Below are 13,251 nucleotides of genomic sequence, written 5' to 3'. Positions count from 1 at the left end.
GGGCTGGTGGACTTTGCTGTGTTGGCCCGTCTGACTGAAGGCTGAATCGATGCTGAGGATGACGTCATGGTCGTTGTTTCGAATGTCGGGAGCTAGCGCTGGGTAGGAGGCCGCGCGCTCTACTGGGGACACAACTTGTACAAATCTGAAGCCCAAGGTCGTCGACAGCCCCCGGTACCGTGAAAACCAGGTACCGTCTTCAACTTACACCGCTATGAGACGCGGCCGCTGTGTGTAACCGATTTTAAACCGGCCAGGACACTGTCGGCAAGCGCGCTGTCTTTGGGCTGGCTGATTATGCTAGCGGTCGAGCTAACGTTAGCCTGCTAACACTAGCGTTTATTCGATTTAAAACACAGAATTTGTTTACAGTATGTCGCTAAGGACGCTGTACTCTTTTATTTTCTCGGTTTTCATCACGATGGAAGACCACCAAGCGAGTTTTGTACTTGTTTGTGCATTGGTATCCAGTGTCAGACAGACAAAACATCTAGTGAGGCTGTTTGCTAATGTTACAGTGGTTGCTTTGAGCTATGCAAGCATAGGACGCCAATTGTTTTCTGCTGCGGACTAACTCAGACTGGGGACAGTCAGCTGTAAGTTGTTTAGCTAACTAGATTGTAAGCGACGTAGCGTTAGCGTTTGCCAGCACATCGGTGAATTTGAGGGTTTTGTTTTAGGTTTCGGTGTGGTTTTGTTTAGACAAGTCTTTAGCTTTTGTTTCTTTTTGATAACTTTGTCCGAACCAAAACATCTTGCTGTGCGGCGGCAGAAAGGATAAACTAGCTGAGCTAGCTTACTTTTTCAGTGAAAGTGTGCTAGCTAGTCTCTTTTTTATTTTCATGGTTGTGAAAAGCTCTCCACCTAGTTTCTCTTACAGTTTCCACAGCTGAATACTTTTAACACTTCTGTATTGCTCCTAGTGATACAGGAGGAACATTACATTATTATGTGATCATTTTTATTTTGTGTTTATTTGCCATCAATGTCAGATTGATTTTGTGTTTTACAATCATTTCAAAAGCACAATTTAAACACAATTTATTAGTTAAGTGTGACAAAGTCCAGTTTTTGATTTGGTGGCAGAAGTGGGCTTTGTCACACTGTCAGTGGGGTTGGATTTAATTTTGGTTGATGAAGGTATGAACCTGTTTGACAAACCTTCATCACAGCTATACTCACCCCTTACAATCATCACCCCTTAGTTCACAAAGTAACTCACATTTTCTCCAACTCTACTCTCATGCTCCAATGCCAGTCTCCAAGCTCTTTTAGCCGACAAAAATGAATAACCATGTAACCAAATAGGGACTGCTAATCATTTTGACTAACTTCTGCAACCCCATTTTCAGGAATATCCTCTCCCATCCCCCTTACCCCCTCTGTCAGAGCATGGCTCAGGAGACCAATCAGACGCAGGTGCCAATGCTTTGCACTATGGGATGTGGTTTCTATGGTAACCCCCGCACCAACGGCATGTGCTCCGTCTGCTACAAGGAACACCTGCAGAGACAACAGGGAGGGGGACGATCCAGCCCCCCAGGAGAGAAAGGTAGGAAGATGGGAGAGACATGACCTATAAAAAGCAGGATGGGGTGCTGGATATGGGGTCTTCTAGGTGGGAAAGACAGGAACTTGGAACAGGCAGTTGTCTAAAACTATACAGGCATGGGGGGCACTTGAATTTGCTAAAAGGGGTTGGAGAACAGAGGTAGCAGTGGCTGCCTGCACTGTGGCATCAGAAAGCAAGAGAGTGACATCTCCATCTGTTCTTTCACATTAACTCAAAACACATCTGATCATGGTAGACAAAAAAAAACAAAAACACGAGCAATAAGAGATTTAGAGACATCCATGTTAAGGTGCCAAAACCGCAAGTTCTGTGCTGTTGGTTGCTATCAGACTGTTCTGTCCCCGCACAGCAGCTACATCACCGGCAGGATCACCGGGGTCGGCCAGTGTGACTGTGGAGAGTGCGCCCTCAGAACCCAGTACAGAGGTGGCAGGGACCCCACCTGAGGAACAGACAGCCAGGTATGTTGACCGTTACATGTGGAATTTGCTCAGTGGTTTAAAAAAAAACAACAACAGATCATTGTGAACCAGTGGTCTTTTTGATGTCATTCATCAAGTAAAATTATAAACACGATGTTCTGTGTTCACTGTGTTTTTATTGATCTAATCAGACAAATTAAACAGGGGCTTCTTATCTGGTACATGGTGTTTGTCATCATATTGGACATTTGATTATGTCGTTAAAATTCTTGTTTTAATTGGCTAAATAACGAGTAGATCAGTCCATCTCTAACTCCAGCACATTGTGTTTTAATGTGCTCTCATTAGTCCCTTTAATTAAGTACAACAGCTTGCCTCAGCAGAAATCAGATGGCTGGCTTCTAAATGTATATCTTCATCTTACTGTTAAACACACAACCTGCTGGGATCATGTTTCAATCCTTTGGCCACACAAATAGTTTTCTTTTCACCTGATGACTCTGAGTTTTCTGGTCAGAGCTCTTTTCAAGTCAATACAAATTTTTTAAGCCAGTTTTCAGAAGTTCATAGGCAACAGTGTGTTAAATATATCTCCAACCCTATTTCACGGAGAAGCAGTGGGAGTGCTGTAATTTAATTTCTTGGTGCCTGACTATCTCTGCTTCGCATTTTACTTTCGTCTGTGCACACATTTACCATTAAACCAATAGAGATAATGTGTGGTAGACATTGTGTTTCTATACTCTTCAAACAAAACTGTATGCTCTTTTAAAATTGCTCTCATCATCCTTGGCCTTGCGACACCTCACCTACAGAAAGTGTCTGTTATTTTTGTAATTGTTTGAAGCATAAGGGCTGTTTTAATAAGGGCAAAGGCAAAATTACCCATCATGGAGCCTCTAATTTAAAGTTGATTCTGGATGAGAAAGAAGAAGAGCTAAAGAGTAATTTTCTGTGCTTTTAGAAACTTGCTTTTGGGCTTATTCTTAAAACTACTGCACAATGTTGAATAACCTTTGCAGACCTACTTAATTTTTTGTGATGGAGAATTTTGTAAGGGCTGTAGTAATGCTAATAAATAATTATATTTGAATTTTTGAAAAGTATTGAAAGATGGTGGTGTCTTGGGGTTCAGTGAAGCTGTTGTGAAGATGTTTTGTGTTATACACTGAATCACTGTGACGTCACACTTACAATAGTCACTGCTGTGTGGACTGCTGGCTGTTAATTGTCATTGTGGAGATATGTGAAATCGGCAAACTTGTTTATTTCTGTTATCTTTTTCACCTGTAATGGTTCTTCGTCAAGATAAAGAGTTAAACACAGTGGTCCAACCTTTAACTTTTCTGTTGTGCTTATATTACATGTGGTGTTGCGTTGCTAGCGTCTTTGATAAACCAAATCTACCCATCAGCGACATGTCACTTCCTTTCAGGCTAAATTGGGGTAAACTTAAGCTGTGTTTTTCTTTAGTTTGTGGCCCAACAGGTAAATTAGGTCTCCAACTTAACGTTAGTGAAAGTGTTGTTGTAATATGATAGCATTTGATATGCATTTTACGTTAATGAGATGTATATATGTTGAAATAAGAGAATTGAATTGTGTGTATCTGGGAGTTATTAAGTTATAGCTTAACACATGTTATGATTGGTTCTATAAAATGTGCTGTTTGCACTTTAAGGATGTAACTGTCTTTTGCTAGAAGGAAATCAAGCATAGATGGATCTTTATACTTGTCAGAAGACTAGTGGATTTAATATTTGAGCAGTAATTGAATTGTAGTTTAACATACCTACATTTCTGAGTTGTTGTTTTTTCTCAAAAATTAACGTGACAGATTAATCACATTATAATGAGACCAGTTATTGTAGAAGTTGTTCCAATAATGGGTTTATTCTGGCCAGAATGTCTACCGAGAAGTCCAGACAGTCATTTGTTCCCAGTGTGGTGATATTTAGGAATTATCCGAAGGGATTTGCACCCAATCTGCCTGCCTAGTGTAATCATGGTTAATTGTGTGCACGCTATAGGCCCTGCCTGTTTGAGGTGCCTGTGTATTGTCAAGTTGATTGTGATAGCTCATCAAAAGCATTTCTCAGAGTAGTTTAGAGGGAACGTGCTGAAACAGAGCCAAGAAATTAGTAGGCAGTCACCAAACAAAACAATGCGATAATGTATGCAGGCAATCAAAACAAGAAAAGAAGGATTTAAATTTTCTTGTGTTATTCGTTGTGCTACTTGATGGTTTTAATTGTGTTCACTCTATTTTCACATAGATACCTTGTAAGTAGTACTGGATGGCAGCAAGAGCTTCTAGGTTTGCTAACATTTGCAGTCTAACAAAATATACACAAATCTCTCTGCCAGACATTTACTACAAAATGTATTGTTGTCCTCAATCGTAATTTGATTTCTGAATGAGAAAATTATACTAGTATGGTCTAAACTGTCTTTTTTTTGTTGTTGTTGTTGTCGTTGTTGTGATGTCAGTCCCAGCTCTCCCAGTCCAGTAACTCAACAGATGACAGCTATGAGCATCTCCCAGGATTCAGGAGCTGTAGACTCTGATCGAGCGGAGGCTGATGAGGGAGAAGAGGAGGGTACTTCCAACAGCTCAGGTAAATAACAGTGGTCCTTTCCGAAATTAGTCCTTACCCAACATCCACATAGAGTGAGTCACTCTCACAGCTCTGGAGGAACCTGCTTATTAAGGAGCAGTGGATGTATAAACAGGTAAACCGTGGGATGCACTTGCCACCCACCACCATCAGCATCCCCAAAAACAGAAGTGAGGATGTTTACCTGATGTAGAATATGATAAAGTATGTTTTTCTTTTTTTGTTTTGTTTTTTCTCCTCCATATTCTATAACTTGCGTTTTTAGCATGTCATAAATGATATTTGATGATGAATTTAATAATCTTTTTCATTTTTTCCGGCACGGGTGTTCCTGTTTTGGGGTAATGCAGTAATAAAGTAGGGCGCCAGTGTAAGCGTGCTTTTGGAGGGTTTTATTATCCATTTCTACATCACACTGATCGGTTTGCATTGGCCATTAACATCGCAAATCCACCATATTAATGTGTAAATGTGGAGAATGCAGCGATCATTTAGTGGCTGGAATGGGCTCTGATAGAGAGATAATGAATATTATGAAGCTATTTTATTCCATCTCTGTCATACTTGTTTTGTTTTATATCTCCTTTGGGTGCTTCTTCGTTGTTGCATTTTACCTGTTAGTGTTAAACATACAGCCACCCTTGTATACAAGCTTGTATTTGAACAAGTAAAAGGTGAATTGATTTGTTACCGTTGTGCTTGTTTGTCTTATTTTTCCCACCAGAACCAGTGGGAGAAGGAGCACAGGCTTTGTCTGATAATGACCAAACTCCAGATAAAAACAAGAAAAAGAATCGCTGCTTTTCTTGCCGGAAGAAAGTGGGCCTTACTGGTAAGGAAGATAAGAGTTTCACACACATACTGAGTAGAGAGTTAGTCTTAACTCTTGACATGCTTCAAAGGTTTATGAGTCATGAACCTGCTTTACTGGGGTTCTCAATGCTAATCACAACCTGACAGTTAGACATTCAGTTTAACTCATTGCGCTATTTTCTTGTCATACCTTGTTGTCACCTTTACAACCTTTGTCTTTCCGGTTTTATGGCGTAAAGTGTCCAAATGTTGGTGGGGTATTTCGCAATGTGTTTCACAATAACACAATCTGGACCATTTTAAAATTCACAGCACTGCCAGAAACACTTGTAAAACTGAAGCAGAAGACGCCCCTAAAATGGAATATCTTATCAAGTAGAAGTCTCACAAAGAGATGGCTATGTTTGCGAACTCAGTCCTTTGAACTGTTACAAGACAATGTTCTTTTTGGTTTTATCATGAATCTGGAAAGGGATTGTATTCTTGGGCGACTGAGATAGAAGAGTCATCTTACATCTGATTGCTTTGTGTTCAGTCACCTAGAACATTGGACCAGGTTCACCTCTAATGCTTTCATTTTACCCCCCAAATTTTTTTAAATCCACATCCTAGTTGTGGTGTTCGCTAAGGATTGAGCATAGGCACCTTTTTGTTTTCTATTGACATTCAGTAACACTTTATATCAAGATCCTTGTAATAATGTTAGTAAATAGGTAATAAGGCCCTTATAGGTCCTCATAAGATGTTTATTAATACTAATAAGACTCTATAAGTGTTAACATCATAAACACATTTACTGTTAGATTATAACAACAACTTAAAAACTGTAAATTAGTGCATAATATATAATTTATTCACCTTTAATAAGACATTGCTCTTGCTTCTCGATCCGGTAGCCTCTAACAGCGTAGTTATCTGTGAATAAGTGCAAAGTTAACTGGTAGTAAATGCATAAGAATGTAGGTATTGATCCTAATAAAGCAGCAAAAAAGTTAAGTAAATGTTTAAAAATAAATGCGTTTGTAATACTATTTCAAGCAATTACATTAAACTCATAAACGCCCCTCAGCGGTCTGCAACTGAAACCCGCTGTCAGATATTTATCAAAACAAAGAGACCGTGACATATTAGTCCCGCTAGCATCTTTGCATTGGCTTATTCCTACATTTTTAGAAATAAGTTCAGAGTGTTTAGGAAATACCAAATATCTATAACCCACATATTTATAATCCAACTCCCAGTCCATGGTTTGTGTGATGTCTTTTTCTCCACAATCAAACACTATGGTACAGAGAGCAACATACTGCAGGTTAGTGGTGCATTTCACAGTCTTAAGGTATTTCACAGTGTCCTGCTGGCCTCCACGCTTTTGCCAAAATGGATTCCCTCAAAGGCAGCTTCAGTCCCCTCTTAATGTTAAAAATATTTGCATGTTAACCCTGTCCATGAGCTCAGTGTACATTGAGAACACAGCCTGATAATGGTCGTGGCATCGAGGCCTAGTTGAACTCGGGCTGAGTTGCATTGCTTTTTATTAATGTCCAATTTTCCTTTCTGCTTAGAAGGCATTTCGTTATACAGTATTTTAAGGAAATAAAATAGAAAAATAGTAAAATAAAAAAATGCCTAGTTTAAAAAAGGTAAGCAATACTTGTCCTCTACACAAGAATCATTGGCACATTCTTTGAATGTGATCTAAGTGTGTGATCATGTCATCAGATAATGATCTGTATAATGTTTACTGACTGTTTGCTTCTCTTTACTGAAGGTTTTGACTGTCGCTGCGGCAACCTGTTCTGTGCCATTCACCGTTACTCTGACAAACACGACTGTCCCTATGATTACCGGAGTGCAGCTGCTGCCCGCATACGCAAGGAGAACCCCATCGTGGTGGCTGAGAAAATTCAGAAGTTATGAGGACTGAGTGCAAAAAACAAAAGTCTCTGACTTTGTGAATTTGAACAATGGCGACTTGGATGAAAACACCTGATATCATGGCTTCATTTGTTCATGGTAGTCTAAGACGGGCGGGGTGGGGGTGATGTGGTTGCAGCCACTGTCCAGACGCTTCCCTTACCAGCATCTCCCTCTCTCTCCACTAGTGACTGCAGCTGAACCTGAGTGTTTCTGTGTGTGTGCGCGTGTGCGCGCGTGTGTGTGTTTGTATGAAAGTGTGTGTAAATTTGCTTGAGAGTCGGGGAGAGAGCTGCAGGAGCTTTGTGGACATTAGTGTTGCCGTGGGGAGGGAAGGCTTTTGATTTTTTTCCCCTTTTTGTTTCTCAACTTGGGGGATCGTGTGAGTTTATTTTTATACAATCCCTGTAAGGTAGTTGAAATGAGACGGGGGTAAGCTGTCGAGGAATGTGACACAATAATGACAAAGAGCTCAATTAATTACCTAACTGGGGGATTTCATGTATCAGCAAGACCTTTTAAGGGCTTTGGAATTTAATTTTTTCTCCCAGACTGAAAATGATGTCAACTTCTTGTCAAATTGGCATTTTATTTTATTTTTTTTCCCACCTCTTTACTCTATGGGTCACCACATGTTGAACTCTCAAGTCTCAGCATTTTCCAGAAATATTTCTCTTTGATATATTGACTTATCATACTGATATTGGGTGCATGAACAGTTAACGGAGAGGGAAGGTAGGGGAGGGCAAGGGTAGGGGAAACTGAGAACCTTGACTTAACTGAGTGATTGAATTCTGTGTTTTTCTTTTATTTCATTTTTTTTCCTGTTTTAATGAGCGTATGACATCAGAAGATCTATATTAATATATTGTAGTTAGCTTGAATTGTGTGATTGCATTCTATTTATTTTTTATCGTTTGGTTGGTCTGTGCTGGAGGATTGGCAGCATGTGTCAGCAAATCACTAAGATTTGCACTTAACCTTTTCAATTATATTTAAGTAATTCCATCTTGATTATATAACCATTTAATAAAAAATACACAAGCTCTGACATGGTGGAGTAGAGTCCAGTTAAGCCGTTACAACTACAATTGTGCAGTAAAATGTCCATTGATTTGGAAACAAAGCACAACAGTGTGTGTCAACTGCAGAGCATAGACTAATGTGCTACACCTACTCAGTTTTGTTCAGCATCTGGGTCATTTGCAGTTTATATCTGATGAGTACAGGAGGCTCGCTGAAGAAATCGCCTTCTTGCTCAATTGATGAGACGTTCTGTTTTAGTACGACGGTGTGTTCTCCTTGAATGCCCTTTTCTGTTCTATGGAGAGTGAAGCTCCATGTTTCTCTAACCACCAGCAGACCACTGACACATGCTGAATGAAAACTGACCCAGGTCGCAGTTCCTCTACACATTGAGACACCTTTTGCTCAGCTAAAGATTGATGCAATGCTACGGAGCTGCGTGCTGCGCTTTGACGATGTGCTCAGATTCAGACGAGTCCATACTAAGAAGAGCGCTTCTAGCTAGCTTCTTCTAGGAAGATCAAACCTACATGCATGTGTGCAGTCTAAACGTATGAGTTACTGTCTTGTAACCGACTGCACAGTTTGATATGTGTGGAATGTTTAAAAAGCCACACAGCAGTAGCACAATGCATGGCTGGAACTTCGAGGTTCAAGTTAACAGGACTCAGTTTTTTCCAAATGTAAATACCATATGGCTCCTATTCATATAGTATAATCTTAATGTAGATTTTTGCCAGGTAATAAAGGTGGGGGACTAAGGTGAAGAATAGTACTATGTGTATAAAAGTGCTTTTCATAATTATCCAAAAAAAAGTGTGCCACACATGGCACTGATTTTTTTTCTCCCATCTTGTTCCCCTTTTATTTACATCATCTGCCCGTGTATCGTCCAAAGTATGTTCGGTAACTGGCTCTACCATGAGTGTCTCCTACAGGCCATGTTGCCTCTTTTCTACAATACTAGTCATGTTGTTAACAAGCCCCTATAAGCTTTATTAACCTCGCTGAATTACACAGTATCCCAGCCCATGCTTTTATCCTGTTACTGAAGCATAATGATATTACTGAGAGTTAAAAAGGCCCCTTATGAGATGTAGAGGGACATTTGAGGTATCACGTTTTCATTATCAGAAGCTTTCCTTGTAAACGTTGCTTGATCTTGATAATTAAATATTGATGAAAAGAGCTGCAGAAGACGTTGCAAGGAATTTGCTGAGTATATGCATTCTCAAAATAAGCCAATGCAGAATGTGTTGGAGTTGGAGGAACCTTTTTCTTGTAGACACAGAATATCGTGTTGGATCTGGTTGACTTTAGTTTGAGCTCGCCAACACTGAGACTGTGTACAGAGGATACGTTGATCATCTGAAGCTCCTGACTGTGACTTAATCACTAGTGGAAAATTGAAATTCAGAAGGAGTTTGTGGGGATGGTTGAGTGACGATTGCGTACAAGGAGAATAACTGTCATATTTAGGGAACTTTTGTGTGGAGCAGCTCTGCTCTTCCCTAAAGTGTATCTTTAATATATTCAGAAAAATTCAAGCTTGCCTGCCGTTTTAACGACCATTTGAAAAATATTAGTTTTAAGCTTAGTTTTCCATTACAGATTGAAAGTCCTTTAAGAGAAAAAGTGCTGTAAATCGTGAAGATGTCATGGTTTACGCTTGCTGTTTTTTATTGACTGCTTATATGAAACCTCTCTCCCCTCTTTCATAAACATGAGCAGTTTGAATGTAAACCACCATAATTCACATCAGATATTGACTATGTCTTTGGGCAGAAGATGGAGGCCCAGTTTTCTTACATGTGATTTGGGACTGTTGGATCACTAAACTGTCTTGACTTTTTGTGATGAAGGACTTGGCACCAGCAATTAGGGCAACCATACCTGAATATTCTAGATATTCTCAGTACATATGCGTTTTTTTTTTTTTCTTCCTTCCGTTGCTTTGATAAAGTTTTTATGTCTTCAATCCTCTTTAGCACAACCTTTCATAATCAGTGTCTTCGTCATGCTAGGGTTTTGACTGATAATAATGACGAACCCGACGGTTGTGATGAATCTGGTTGAAATTCAGTTTTGCTGCAGAAGTAAAGACAAATGACGATGAGTTGATTCGTTCTGTCTTTCAAGATGAGCTTGAGGGACATCAAATGAAATCTACAATGTTCACAGAGCTGTAGTTCTTGTCCCTTGGCACTCCAGTCCCCCAGAAACACCACCAGATATCTTTTTATTTTGTTTTTCTTTCAAGATTTAGGATTGTATGATGTGTAAGAGTAAGTATAAAACAATAAATTCACAAAGTTTATTTTAAATTACACTTGTCTTTTGTCTTTATGCATATTTATTTGAATGTTGCTGCTGTCTAAGACTCAGTTTTCCTAAAAATTGAACAGTGATTTATTCTCGTAAAAAGTTCTAACAATTACATATACGCTATACCGCTGAAAAGTTTGGGTTCACTTAGAAATGCCCTTATTTTTGAAACAGTTAAAAGCAATTAAAATAACATCAAATGATTCAAATTACTATTTTAGCTGGAAATTGATGATTTTTAATTGATTATCTACATAGGTGTACAGAAGACCATCACTTCTGTGTTCCAGTGTCGCATTATGTTACCTAATCCAAATTTGTCCTGTTGATTATTAAAAAACCCAGTGCAGTTATGTGATTACAGCTGAAAACTGTTGTGCTGATTAAAGAAGCAATTAAACTGGCCTTCCCTGGGCTAGTTGAGTGTCTTAAGCATCAGTTTATTGCTGGTTTGATTATAAGTGGGAGGCCCTCAGAGGTCCTCAACTGGCAGCTTCAGAAATGGTACCTGGAAAATATCAGTCTCAATGTCAATAGTGAGGAGGCAACTCCAGGATGCTGGCCTTCAAGGCAGAGTAGCAAAGAAAAAGAAATATATGGCCAGTAAAATGAGAAGTTTAAAATGTGCAGAAGAACAAAAATATAGGACAGAGGAAGACTGATGAATTAAAGTGAGTTTTCATGGAAAACATGACATTTTTTGGGCGAACTCAAACCTTTAAGGGGTAGTCTATTTAGAGTGGTATAGTTACAATCATGCATGACTATTTTTTGCTGCTCCAGTCCATGTAAATGCTGTGGCCCCACTGCTTTGTGCTTGTATATTGTTTTCACATACAAAGCCAAATACTACAGGCACAAATGTTCTTACACAATGGCCTCTTGTGTTCAGCTCAGCTGCGTGCTGTACGAGGAACTGCCATGAGACTCACTTCACTGTACTGGAATAAACACACTTATTTAGGACTGCACAGTTTATTGCAAAATAATCTAATTCACAATGACTAAGTGCAATATCCAAATCGCAAGAACTGCAATTATTTTATAAAGTATTTAAAGAAATGTGTCACAAAACAGTGTTTTAGGGACATTTTGTAGTGCTGCAGAGATGCTCTGGCCTACAAAGCTTGTTCTCCAGCTGTAATAAAACATGTTTGTTTGGCAGAGACCAGGAGAAATGCCACATCATCATGATTTTACAAGTTTTTCAATGACAATGAAATTTGTGATGTAAAATTGAATTGAATTGAATTGTTTTCACAAGCTCAGAAAAGAAGCCGGTTTTCAGCTTTGACGATGCTTATTTCAGCTAAAGAGAGAGTTGTTATGTAGTTTATTTAGCTGAAGAAGTATGATAATTCTCACAACACAGAGGGGAGAGGAACACCTTCATCATCCTTCAGTTTATCACAATTTATGCATGGTTTTCAATGGACAGGAGGGGTATGAAAAATGTAATATGAAAAGTAACAAGTAACTAAAGCTGTCAGACATATGTGGTGGAGTAAAACATATTTGCCACTGAGATGTAGTGGAGTAGAATTATAAAGTTGTATAAAATGGAAATACTCAAGTAAAGTAAAAGTACTTACTGATGTCCAATTCTTGTGTAAATGTACTCCACCAGGACATCCATGGTCTACTCACTGTCCAGTGTCTTTTTTAGAAACATTGCTCTTAATTTTTTTAATCCTGTGAGCACCTAAAATGAACTGGAAGAAGAAATCTCAAAGACGGATGTCTCCAAACTTGGGCAAACGAAACCAAAACTATCTGGAAAAATTAGATATGAAGCTCTCGGTTATAGTCAGAGATTTTTTAAAGATACAGTAACTGATGTTTTGTACGGAAGCCCTAAAGGGCCATGCATTCATACATTTTATTTCCTCCATTTTCCCGTTTTCTCGAGATCTCGAGTTATTATCTCGAAATAACAACTGCCGTTTTCACGAGATAACGGGATAATTTTCTCGAGATCTTGAGAAAACAAAATGATAGTGTAGTATATTAAATCATTGCAGGAAACATCAGTCAGTGTAGCAATGTCAGAGGAGCAGAAGCATATTGATCACCGCGTCACATATCTTTTCAATGAAGGCCTGACACAGGCTGAAATAGCATTATGCCTTGCTATTACAGATAATATACACATTAGTGTGCGTAATCTAAAAAGACAGCAAGGCTTCAGCTATATTGGCGGCGCAATCTAAGTGAGCCTGATGTCGTCATCAACTACATAGCTGACCAGCTATGTAGTTAATGACGAGATCTCGAATTAATTATATCGTTATCTCGGGAAAACAAAGTTTCGTTATCTCGAGATCTCGAGATAATTATCCCGTTATCTCGGGAAAACGGCAGTTGTTATTTCGAGATAATAACTCGAGATCTCGAGAAAACAAATGAAATGGAGGAGGAAATAAAATGTATGAATGCATGGCCCTTTAGGGTTTCCGTAGTTTTTACATGTAAGTAGGATGTCTTCATCAGCGTAACATTAAGACTTTCCAGGCCCAGCCTCAGTTGTCCTGTCTGTTTGAGCTTTTCTAATCAGCCAGAA

The 13,251-nt window shown here is 39.1% G+C and overlaps 1 protein-coding gene across 2 annotated transcripts; it reads left to right on the top strand.

Moving 5' to 3' along the window:
- Nucleotides 1-72: 72 nt before the first annotated feature.
- Nucleotides 73-10,690, top strand: LOC141004494 (AN1-type zinc finger protein 5). Of its 2 annotated transcripts, none has more exons than XM_073476005.1 (6): nt 73-190; nt 1,353-1,552; nt 1,923-2,034; nt 4,486-4,613; nt 5,338-5,445; nt 7,195-10,690. In XM_073476005.1, the coding sequence occupies exons 2-6, from the start codon at nt 1,393-1,395 to the stop codon at nt 7,341-7,343; spliced, it is 657 nt and encodes a 218-aa protein (XP_073332106.1). In that variant the 5' UTR covers nt 73-190; nt 1,353-1,392; the 3' UTR covers nt 7,344-10,690. The 2 variants fall into 2 exon arrangements, with proteins under 2 accessions (XP_073332106.1, XP_073332107.1); XM_073476006.1 differs by having other exon boundaries at nt 101-190; nt 1,926-2,034; nt 7,195-7,411.
- Nucleotides 10,691-13,251: the final 2,561 nt, after the last annotated feature.

Source organism: Pagrus major, chromosome 11 (genome assembly GCF_040436345.1).
Source record: "Pagrus major chromosome 11, Pma_NU_1.0".
NCBI lineage: Eukaryota > Metazoa > Chordata > Actinopteri > Spariformes > Sparidae > Pagrus > Pagrus major.
The sequence above is the reverse complement of the archived record's forward strand: the minus strand, read 5'-3'. Positions and strand labels throughout refer to the sequence as shown.